Source organism: Ctenopharyngodon idella, chromosome 21, assembly GCF_019924925.1.
Source record: "Ctenopharyngodon idella isolate HZGC_01 chromosome 21, HZGC01, whole genome shotgun sequence".
In the NCBI taxonomy this organism is placed as follows: domain Eukaryota; kingdom Metazoa; phylum Chordata; class Actinopteri; order Cypriniformes; family Xenocyprididae; genus Ctenopharyngodon; species Ctenopharyngodon idella.
This window is the reverse complement of record NC_067240.1, coordinates 3,122,015-3,134,559: the sequence shown is the minus strand read 5'-3', so window position 1 is coordinate 3,134,559 and position 12,545 is coordinate 3,122,015. Positions and strand designations below refer to the sequence as shown.

The 12,545-nt window shown below is 37.7% G+C and overlaps 1 protein-coding gene across 4 annotated transcripts in view; it reads left to right on the top strand.

The window, feature by feature from the left end:
• ntng2b (netrin g2b) overlaps nt 1–8,583 on the top strand; it is an 80,154-nt gene extending 71,571 nt beyond the window's left edge. For all 4 annotated transcript variants that reach the window (XM_051878043.1, XM_051878044.1, XM_051878046.1 and 1 more), the window contains exons 7-8: nt 894–1,028; nt 7,420–8,583. In XM_051878043.1, the coding sequence (XP_051734003.1) occupies nt 894–1,028; nt 7,420–7,637 (353 nt within the window). In that variant the 3' untranslated portion in view covers nt 7,638–8,583. The remainder of the gene's footprint in view (nt 1–893; nt 1,029–7,419) is intronic.
• Nucleotides 8,584–12,545: the final 3,962 nt, after the last annotated feature.

Below are 12,545 nucleotides of genomic sequence, written 5' to 3'. Positions count from 1 at the left end.
TCAGGATTTCTCACAGAAGTGCAGCAATTTACTCTAATAGAGTTGGCTGCAGCCCAATGCAATATACTGATGTGTATAAAAATATCAGAGGATAGTTTCTAAAAATATTAAAACAACTCTTTCAGTTTTTATTTAAAAAACATTTTCCCTGAAAGTTTGAGTTGGCAAGAGTGTGATTATAAACACAACAAGGATGTGAAAGCATATTATAGTCAGTAGATGAGTTTGAGTTAATATCCGACAACCTCTAAAGTCCCATTTAGACACTTGACAACAACCGCCTTTTTCAAGACAAGTAAAAGTTTTAAAAAACACACACAACGGGGTATTACTGATGTATTTTATGTATCAACATGAAAATATCTTGAGCTTGTGTTCAAAAATACAGCATCCCTGCAACACTCTATACACAGAATGATGGGAAATGCAGTTTGATCAAGTCTTTCTCCTCATAAACCAGCTAAATGAGTGTTTTCTTGCATACTTTGTCACCGTTCTTTGTAAAACGTACACAAAATGCCTACAAACTAAACTGCACCATCAACATTCACAATTAAAACAGAAAACTCTGAAGCAAATTGTTTTAAGAAATTTTCAAGAGTATCCTACAAAAAGCAACTATAGAAAATGCAAATAAAGCTTAAGTATGCACTAAGATTCCTTTTTTGTGAATGAATATAATGGCCAAAAGTGCATGCAAGATAATTCCATGCAAATATTTATGCAGAGCAAACAAACTTGGGTGTTGAACTGAATTAAAACTGCCAATCAACTAGAAAAACTATCAAGCCATTTTGACACTCAACACTCAATGTTATTAACATAAATTTTCAGAAATAAGCTGTACAAGTTCAACCCTTTTCCTGTGACTAATCCTCTCTCTTTCTTTTCAGAGTGTAACTGTAATACGATGGGTTCACTGCATGACCGCTGTAACGGTACCGGCTTCTGTCAGTGTAAAGAGGGCACAACCGGAGTCAAATGTGATGAATGTCTCCCCGGTTACTATTGGAAACAAGGCTGTTTCCGTAAGTACCTTCCCAATCAGACTTCATTCAACTCTCCCATCTAATTAACAAATCAATGTCAAAGTGTGCAGTCGCCTTTCCCTGCTCCTCAGCCAATTTCAGGTTTAAATCAGATATTAATTGACACAGACCTTTACAAGACTTTAGTTTCCCAAAGCCATCTGAAATAAAAGTAACAGGGTAAATAATTACTAGTTCTAGCTTGCAGTCATTCGTCTTCACATAGTGAAGTTAAAGCAGAGTTAATTCAACTTCTGAATGGCTGAGAAATGAGAAAGATGCTTTAATGGTGTCGTTAACGCCAACTACCAGCAGGGGTTAACCAGTTAAACTACTAGTATACACTGATGAGCCAAAACGTTATGACCAATCACATGAAGCGAATATCGTTGATCATTTCATAACAAGGCCACATATTAAAGGGTTAGTTCACCCAAAAATGAAAATTCTGTCATTAATTACTCACCCTCATGTCGTTCTACACCCGTAAGACCTTCGTTCATCTTCTGAACACAAATTAAGATATTTTTTATAAAATCTGATGGCTCAGTGAGGCCTGCATTACCAGCAAGACAATTAACACTTTCAGATGCCCAGAAAGCTAATGAAGACATATTTAAAACAGTTCATGTGACTACAGTGGTTCAACCTTAATATTATAAAGCAACGAGAATACTTTTTGTGCGCCAAAAAACAAAACAAAGTAGTGACTTTATTCAACAATATCGAGTGATGGGCGATTTCAAAACACTGCTTCATGAAGCTTCGAAGCTTTACAAATCTTTTGTTTCAAATCAGTGGTTCAGAGCGCGTATCAAATTGCCAAAGTCACATGAACTATTGAAATTTTGAAACACTTATGATGTAACGAAGCCTCGTTTACTGAAATCATGTGATTTTGGCGCTCCGAACCACTGATTCGAAACAAAAGATTCGTAAAGCTTCGAAGCTTCATGAAGCAGTGTTTTGAAATCGCCCATCACTAGATATTGTTGAATAAAGTCGTTATTTAGTTTTTTTGGCACACAAAAAGTATTCTCGTCGCTTTATAATATTAAGGTTGAACCACTATAGTCACATGAACTGTTTTAAATATGTTTTTAGTACCTTTCAGGTCATTGAAAAAGGAAATGATCTTGCTGTCAATGGAGGCCTCACTGAGCCATCGGATTTTATCAAAAATATCTTAATTTGTGTTCTGAAGATGAATGAAGGTCTTACAGGTGTGGAACGTCAAGAGGTTGAGTAATTAATGACAGAATTTTCATTTTTGGGTGAACTAACCCTTTAAGGTCTAGGTAGATCAGATGGTAAGCAAACAATCAGTTCTCGTAATCAACATGTTGGATGCTGCAGAAATGGGCTGGAATAAAGATCTGAGAAACTTTGACAAGGGCCAAATTGTTATGGCAAGGCGACTGGTTCAGAGTAACTCTGAAACGACAAGGCTTTGTGTTGCTCCCGGTCAGCAGTGGTGAGAATTAATTAACAGTGGTCCAAGGAGGGACAAACCAAAAATAGGCGACAGGGTGTTGGGCGCCCAAGGCTCATCGATGCACGAGGGCAATGAAGGCTATCCCGAGCCAAAAGAATGACTACTGTGGCACAAGTCACACAAAATTTCAATGATGGATATAGGAGAAAAGTGTCACAACACAGTGCACCACACTCTGCTGCGTATGGGGCTGCGGAACAATCAGAGTGTCTATGACAAACCCTGTCCACCGTTGAAAACACCTACAATGGGTACGTGAGTGTCAGAACTGGACCTTGGAGCAGTGGAAGAAGTTCACCTGGTCCGATGGGCTCCGTGGACAGCCGTGTACATTTGCGCTGTTTACCTGGGGAAGTGATGGCACAAGGATACACGATGGGACGACAACAAGCCGGCGGAGGGAGCGTGATGCTCTGGGCAATGGTATACTGGGTAACCCTGGGTCTGGCCATTCATATGGACATAAATTTGACACATGCCAACTACCTAAAAATTGTTGCAGACCAGGTACAGCCCTTCATGACAGTGGTGTTCCCTGGTGGAAGTGTCCTCTTTCATTTTTTCGCATCTTGCCACACTGCACACATTGTTCAGGAATGGTTTTAGGAGCATGATGAAGAGTTCAAGGCCTCCGGATTCCCCAGATCTCAATCCAATTAAGCATCTGTGGGATGTGCTGGACCAACAAGTTCAATCCACTTTGGCTCCACCTCGCAACCTACAGGATCTGCTGCTAATGTCTTGGTGCCAGATACCACAGCACACCTTCAGGGATCTTGTAGAATCCATGCCTTGGCGGGTCGGCGCTGCACGCAAAGGACCAACAGCATATTAGGAAGGTGGTCATAATGTTTTGGCTCATTGGTGTATATGTTGCTTGAGAGGCGGCTTCTGTACCATCTTTTTAGTACTGCATACCCCTCACAAACGGAAGTGATTATTGTTGCACACTTTGCCACTGGGCTGCGCTTTTAAAAATAAAGGTTCTTTATTGGCACTGATGGTTCTGTGAGAAACTTTAACATCCATTACTCTTAAAAATAAAGGTTTCAAAAGAGAGTTTTCTCAGCGATGCCATAGAGGAACCATTTTGCTCCCCAAAGAACCTTTCAGTGTTTTTCCCAATATAAAGAGCCATTTTTGTGTAATAGAAAGGTTCCATGGATGTTAAAGATTCTTTGTGGTAACTTTGCAACTACATGTCAACTAAATCTCATTAGAGTATTATTATACTGTTAGATTAGGGTTTGTGTTAGTAGAATAAGTTGACATGTTCTTGCAAAGTCACCTATAGTCAGTAGAATGTCTGTTAGGGAGCATCAGAAGCCGCTTTTCCACCAAAATTATCCGGAACAAATTTTTTTTTCTCCTCCAGACCTATTGATGTCTGCATTTCCATCGCGATCTAAAGTACCGTGAAGTTTAGTCCGGTGACATAGGACTGCGTGTGACTTTCCAGTTCCCGCTGGATTTCATCCTCTGCATATGAGCTTAATAAAGGTCTCAATATACTTCAAGCGAAATTCTTTTTCGTTCTTCATTTAGGGGTAAAACGAAGTTCGAAATACATGAGCAGCTATATACTGTTATCGAACATCTGACGCCGCCCACACTGCTGAGAGCGACGGTTAGAGGAATATGTAAAAATGTTGCACGTTTTCCTCTCAGTAACAAAATAAACACAGCAAAATTGAGAAACTAGCAAGGATTTTTTAATAAAGCATAAGAAAGGCATCTGATCATGGCAACGTGGATATGTTTGTTTGCACGAGCTCTGTAATTCGACACTCCAGTAAAGTCACGTCGCGTTTATAATATTATAACACTTTATAAAATAGATTGCTGAAAATCAAGTAGCTTTACCGTATTAAACACGAACAACAGTGTCAGTCTCTCATTTCATCAGAAGTACAACTTCGTTTTCTACTATAAAGCAGCTCTCCAGTGTTCATGTTTTCACTCTCGGACGTCTGACTTCTACGGACTAGAGAAGAGAACGAACTGGAAAAGATTTTCCAGTTCTGCGTGTAGTCAACCAATCAAAATGCAGCGTGAACTCAACCAATCAGCATGTTCAGTGCCTAAGTCCCACCCCCGAAAATTCCTGAACTTTGAAAAAGTACTACCTCATGAGCAGGGACTTTCTGAGGGGGAAATTTTCACCTGGAACTTCATTCAGACCCTGGTCCCTGCGGTCAAACCACACCAAGTGAAAAAGCGGCTAAAATAAAGTGTTAGCAGATATTAAGCTGACAGTCTACTAATACTCTGACTGGTAGTTTACATGTAGTTGCAAAGTTAGTAGAATGTCTAGAGTGGACTATCGAAATAAAGTATTACCATTTTTTTAAGAGCGTAGTGACCAAAACGTTGTATGGCTTATGATTTAAACATTGGGATTGGTGCCAAGTTGTGTTGCACAAAAAAGGGGTGTGGTCTCATAATGAAGAGGGCGGGATTCATTTGATTTGACAGCAGGCTGAGTCACAATGCATTAGACATTACCAGACATCAAAACAGCATATTACTGGTGTATAATGGGTTTGGCTTGTATTCCTGCTATCTGCACATTCTAAGAAGCCCTTTTTCATTGGAAACTGGTTTGTGGGGTAATGATCACATTTGTACTTGGATTCCCATGGTGATTTTAGAACCCCTGCGCACAGCGTTTTCCCTGTGATCCATCTTTAAGATGAAACAGGCCCACGGCCAGAACCGCCAGCTCTGCGAGGAGAGAGAACAGGGGAGAATCCATTAGGGACACACTTCCGGAGCTGGATTAGTCCTTTTCTTCAAATAGATTTGTTTTGTTCTAGGGTTAAGTGGATCTGCATACAGCCAGTATTTATTGGTTCTAGTAAATGCACTGGATGAGCCGTTTGGTTAATGGTATAAGTTTTTTAGAGCTTTTTGTATTACATTTGTAAAATATCATGCACTCCAAAAACTCATTTGTACATAAAACAAAGACTATTAGAGAAAATACTATTTCAGGTTTTCTACTTAAACATTTCATGTTTAATTGAATACATTTCTTGCTGTTTTCTTTGTAATTAATAGTAAAATTTACTAAATTTTATTTAGTGTGACCATTTCAGCACTGCAAAAAAATTTAATCCTTCACATAGACAGTCTTTTTTATAGGATATGTTCAGAATGCATACTTGTGCCGTATACACTATACACTACGTACTATTTCTTTAAAAACTATGTGAAACAGAATGCATCATGTAATGACTTGGAGTAGTAATAGAGTGCATTAGTGGCCTCACACTTTTTCAGTGGCCTTGCTTCCGGAAGTATTTTTCCCATTCATTTTTCCCATAGGATTTTTAAAAAAGTCTTCATTAGGGAGTTTTAAGCCATAAACCAAACCAACCAGCTACAAGGTGAATATCATGACAATCATTAAAAAGTATTTGAAAAGCACATGAAGCATTGTGAATTATATAAATTAAAAATAAAAACTAATGATATATATTATCTCACACACACATTATATATATATATATATACACACACACACATATACCTTGCAGTGCTTCATGGGAGTAGCCGTGCGCTTCTTTTTATGCAATTTGCTTGTTTTGATTGTCTGATTGGAGGAGATTTGCAGAATCATGGGTAATGTAGTTTTTCACCCGGAATTCCACTGTTAAACTAAACATGATTATGTTGATATAACACAGACTGATGGCTTCAACAAAAGCATATACAATCGATTAACAACTCTGTAGCTCACAGTATGTTTGTCTTTAAAAGTTTATAAGGTATCATTCAGAATAAATTCCCCTGTGGAGAAAATTAAAATGATTTTTACTTCCAGAATCCAACTATTGTGCTCTATATTCTACATTGTTGTCACATGTTCTGATCACATGCATGTTTACTTCCATATCATTTTTTTTATTTTTTTTTTATTTAATTCCATGTAAAACTACAACTGATATTACTTACCCTCAACTTAACCTTTCATTTCCAGTGTGATGAATTAATGGTGTTGCATTCTGGGAAACAGTGTTCAGCGCAGTATGCTCTGGTCGTATTGTAGTAGTAGGTCATCACAGGTATTCCATGCATAGCATATACTGCAGAAAAAACATATTGCATTAGGCTATTCTGAACATAGCAATAGTCATGCTCCTCTTTATCATTTTCTGTCCTTTCTCTCTCTCTTACACACACACACACACACACAGACACACACACACATACTCATTGTTCACTGCAGAGACAGTTTGGGGTCAGGTGTGTAGCACCTGGTCTCATTAGTACCCAGACTCCTGTGACCCGCTGTGGCTTTTTAACATCACCAGACGCCCATGTTGAATATGACACAGATACAAGCCACCAAGCTAATGATTATGCCTGTGTGTGTGTGTGTGTGTGTGTGTGTGTGTGTGTGTGTGTGTGTGTGAGAGAGAGAGAGAGAGAGAGCCAAGGTTACATTTATTTGATCAAAAATACATTAAAAACGTGAAATATTTTTACAATTTAAAAACTCGGATAACTGTTTTCTATGTGAATATAAATTAAAATGTCATTTATTCCTGTGATCAAAGCTGAATTTTCAGCATCATTACTCCAGTCTTCAGTGTCACATGATCCTTCAGAAATCATTCTAATGCTGATTTGTTGAAAACATTTGTAGTAAAAACAGTTTTCAACATTGTTTGAAATGTTTCTTGAGCAGCAAATCATCATATTAGAATAATTTCTGAAGGATCATGTGACACTGAAGACTGGAGTAATGATGCTGAATGAATATTTTCGATTGTAATAATATTTTACAATATTACTGTTTAATTACAGTGTATATTTGCGTAATTATGTTACTTTTTTAAAGCAAAACATTGTAAAAATTGTACATTAACCTTTTCCCTATGTTTTCCACAGCAAACGTGTGTGACGAGGAGTTACTCTTGTGCCAGAACGGGGGGACGTGCGTTCAGAATCAGCGCTGTAGCTGTCCGCCTGACTTTAAGGGTGTTTTGTGCCAACAGTCACGCTGCGAAGGAGGCAAAAAGTGCAACCATGCCAGCGCGCTCACTCTGAGCCTGGCACTTCTGCTCTGCCCGCTCCTCGCCACCCTGCTGAGCTCCGCTGCCTCCTGAGATTCTCCTGCTTCACCAGCAGCGGGCACCGAGAGGGCCAGATGCTCACCATCGCCCTCTACAGGGTGCAGAACGTCGAGAACAAGAAGCAAAAAGACTCTGTTAGAGCTGGAAATCAATGGAAATAAAAATGTGCGCCTCACGAATACGCGGAGGAGGAATAATACCAAAAACACACAAACACACACACATACAAAATCAACATGAAGTGAGTTTCTTGTGCAATATCTGCGAAATTCAATACTGACCCCACTTCCTTCACTCTGATTGGCTCAATGTAGGGGCGTGTCCTCACAGCGATCGGAGACTGTAGGTTGTTTTCACAGAAAGACAGGAAAGGCCCAGCTTCACGTTTTTTTTACACTCCCTCGCTGCAGTTTTTAATATTCAGATGTATGTAATGAGCGCTCACTGTTATTCGCTAAAAGCAAAGAGTATGAATATTATTGTGATATTTGTTATATCATGACTATTAAGATTTTAGGCACTGTACCGCTGGTTGTTATAGGAATGTTTGTCGCCACAGTTAGAGATCATTGATATTTACGAAGTATTCAGGACACAAACACGCTATCCAACTTGTAAGAGAAGATATCTAATCAAATGGAATTATTATAAACCCACACTATTTGACTATTTTTGGTAGAGAATATTTTTGTTTTGGATCTAGCCTACGGAAGAGGCAAAAAGGATTTATTACACTGTAAACTTTACAGCACACAAGATATTATAGTACAAGAAGAATCTATAACGTAGAGTTTACACTGTACACATTACAGTCAGGTATTACCGAGGATGAATTTACGCACTAAATGTACCAAGCAGAATTTATTCAATGGCAAACTCTACTGAAATGTATGGGATAGGCTTTATTTACAAAACTAAAAGAACTGAATGAAATTTTATGACACTGTAAACATTACAGTAAATGTGACTGTTACTTGGCCATGTTTGAGTTGTTTCTGTGTTGGTCATTTCTTCAGCACCACATAAAAATCACATTTTGTAACAATAAAACACACACACACCTTTTGAACTGTAACTGTTAAAACACAAATATGCTGGTGTTAAAGGGGACCTATTGTGCCCTTTTTCACAAGATGTAATATAAGTCTCTGGTGTCTCCAGAATGTGTCTGTGAAGTTTCAGCTCAAAATCCCCCACAGATCATTTATTATAGCTTGTCAAATTTGCCCCTATTTGGGTGTGAGCAAAAACACGCCGTTTTTGTGTGTGTCCCTTTAAATGCAAATGAGCTGCTGCTCCCGGCCCCCTTTCCAGAAGAGGGCGGAGCTTTAACAGCTTGTGCTTCGGTTGCTCAACAACAACAAAGCTGGAGAATCTCACGCAGCCAAAATGAGAATTGTCAGCAACGGTGTTCAGCCTTACATTGTTCAAACCGGAGTCGACACTGATGGAGAGACTCAGGAAGAAGTTACAACTTTTAGAATGAAACTGGACGTTTCTGAATGGTTAGTGGATAAATTTATGTAGTTGCTGTGGAGTTGATTCAACTCATCGACTAGTATGTGTCGTCATGTTAATCTTTTGTGCAAATCCAGCGTTGAATTGACCCTCGTTTGTGAAGCAGTCCGGTGTAAAATGACCCCCTTTGTTGCGTGTTCTCGGGGGCGGGGTTTATGTAAATTTTGGGGTTTGTGATGTCACCAACCCAGGAAGAAGCTCATTGTAGTCCCTACCAGCCGTTTGTTGTAGTCCATAAAAAGAAAATCTCTCCCTTTGCATTGAACTTTGAGTGTCGTAACTTTGCAGATGTTGTTTATGCTCAAAAAGCAACATTACACACTAACTAAAGTTAAAAAGTGAAATCATAATCAAGAACCCCTTTCAGTATATAGAAATATTTCTATAAAATATTTACTCATTTTTATACTGTTTTTGACCAATGACCTCATTTACAGGTGTTTGCCACTTCATCTTCAGACAGTCTGCCCAAAAACATACAGTTGGGTACCTTCTCTTTTAATCAGCTCATCTACAGTTTTTATCAAAACTTTTAGCTTCTCCCTAATAGTGGCATATGCAGGTTCAAGTTCAGCTAGGGTGAAGCCTACAGTGTTATAGTGCAGGCTTTGTTACCCATATCTTGAAGGCCAAAAGAAGAGGTTACTATCATTATGCAGGTGCAAGTTCATGTCAAGTTCAGCTAAAGGGAGACAAACGGTGTAAATCACAGTGTAAATATATATCAGATAAAAATATATCTGAAATGTCTTATAAAAAATATACTAGAACATAACTTACATGAGGTTGTAACTGAGTACACCTGAAATAAAAATTGGTGTAGAAACAATTTTCACTCAGAAATTGCTAGTAAATTTCAGTAAATAAATGATTACAAAGAATCAGTAAGTAACATCATGAATTAAATGTGATATTTTGATGTAGAAAGACTGAAATAGTCTGTTTTGACTTTGAAAAATATTTTTTTTACAGTGTACAGATTTCTCTGATTTCATCAAATAGGATGTTTTAAAGTGAGCCAAACCAACTAATACCACAAAACACCAAAGAATCCATCAAATCTATTATTAATACTTACTGGTGTTTGCGCTGTAGTTTTCCCTCCAAAATGATGTCACTTCCTGTAGGATAATGTCATTTAGGAAACAGCATTTGCTAGTTAAAATAATTTTACGAAAGACTAAGAGTATTATGGAAAGTGACATTGAGGAAAAAGTAAACACCTATAACTGATTACAATTAAAACAACATTCAAGAAAATGTTTTGTTTGCATTGTAATAATTTGATTTCAAAAAGGAAGAAAAAAAATTGTCAGTTTATTATTTTACACATTAGTGCAGCACCTGGAACATGACAAACATTTCAACATGCACTTACCCCAAAAAAATTAAAATGATTTAAAATTCACTTCATTATAATAGTATGACTACATAAAGTATGTAGTAATATGTTTTCTTTGAACTTTAAAAATTGTGAGTTTATTATTTCATCCAGTATATTAAGACATAATAACAGTGACCCAATCAAATCTTTTACTGGGTCTTATATAACAGTCGTACAGGAACCCAGAGAGAGTTTTATATTTGGTCATCGGACTTTATGAAATATCTGAAAATGACACCCGAGCCAGTGAGACAACAAACAGGATGCTGCTCCAATAATGTAAAATTACAACAAAAGCAAGATTCCAGAGGCCTTGCTGACCCGGCATCTTTCTGATGAGCGAAAAATGCAGCGTCACATCACAGTAGCAAAGTGTCCTGCACCTGAGAGGATCCAGCTTTTACCTTAGTCAGCGAGCATTGATTACCTTCCCCAGAATATCAATACCACACACAGGAAGAACACATCAAAATGGCTCCTTATGAATCCAAAGCTTCCTCCTTCAGGTAGAAACATGATTAAAAAGATGATGCACATACAAACAGGTCCTAATAGGTGTTAATGGGAATGAGCGTGGGTCATCTACAGGTTTGAGCTTTTCATAATTGTTTGCAGTATAAGTCATATCATAAACCTCCAGCTATTCTAAACACAAGTGGTACTTTACAATGATTCGGGTTATCTTTGAACAATGGCAAATACATATCTGTATCATGGTTCCACCATAATGTCTTCTAAAAACACTAATGGCAACAAAACACCACACGATAATAAGGCTGAACACAACTGAAGTGTTCTATAGATGGTTGAAATTTGGGTTGTAAAATTTGCTGCAGAAATCTGTGAAGCTTTCTACTGAGGTTTATAAACACAGTTTATGTGGGCCTGCACAGACCTTTAGAAAGTATAATGTTGCTTGGGCTTAAAACTGGGGCATGACAAACTGGTATAAACCTAGAAGCGTTACGCCACCTAGTGGTGAAAGAGACACTCGCACGTTTTTCCGCTGCTGCCACCTTCAATTTAAAAATGTATTATTCCCTCTTCTAAAGTTGCCTTTTTTTGTTCCACCGGATTCAAATATACGCAGGCTGAGAAATAAATTTATGAAAATGTAAAATATTAAATGTCTGCAAAAAATAAAGGACATCCTGTTGAGGAGAACATGATATGAAAAACCTCAATAACAATTGTAATTTTTCACAAAATAATTAATCTTAACGTTATGATAACAGAAGTCATAGTGAAGTTGGTAAAAGTGCCTCACCTCAGAAATTCGCGCCAATTCCTGTCAGCGTCTTTGTGCAGCGCGCGCTTGGCAGATTTAAACCAAAAGGCTTGACGCAGAGTTGATAGTACAAGTAATTGCTCCAAATTCCATTAAGCAAATTAGCTTATGTGAGTGTCTTGTGCTGACAAATTTAAACTTGTAAATCGACAGCCCTGTGTGCCCAAACTCTTCCGATTTCCGAGTTTTGGATTTCGCCAATGGTGAGTAGCCTAATCTGTATTGGTTCTGTACAATATTTTTTCACAAGTTTTAATATAAATATAGCGTGGCCGACTAACCGTTCCTTGATATAAGTAATATTACTGTTAATACATTTAGAATTTGTATATTTTATCATTAGAATGTTGTCATATAGAATAAGCCAATGGAAATCATGCACTACAGTAATTTTACCACAGTAAAATAAAACCATAGCCTCGAGCGGCTTATTGCTTCAGTAAAGCATAGGTTACAAGGACAAACAAAATGCATATTAAGAGACCTGAGGGAAGGGAAAATGAGGTCGACATATTGATTGATCAATATTCATATACACCAAAGTATTCATCCATTTCAGTGTATTTAAAAAATATAGATTCCTAGTGGGAAAAATAGATTACCATGATATGATTCAGTGGATCACTCAGACCACTAACATGAATAGCTGCACGGCTTCAGGAATCAATTAGTGCAGTGATTCTCATAATACAAAGTAAAATAAAATAAAATAAAATACAAAAAAGGGAAACTTTTTAATTTCCTGTCTACA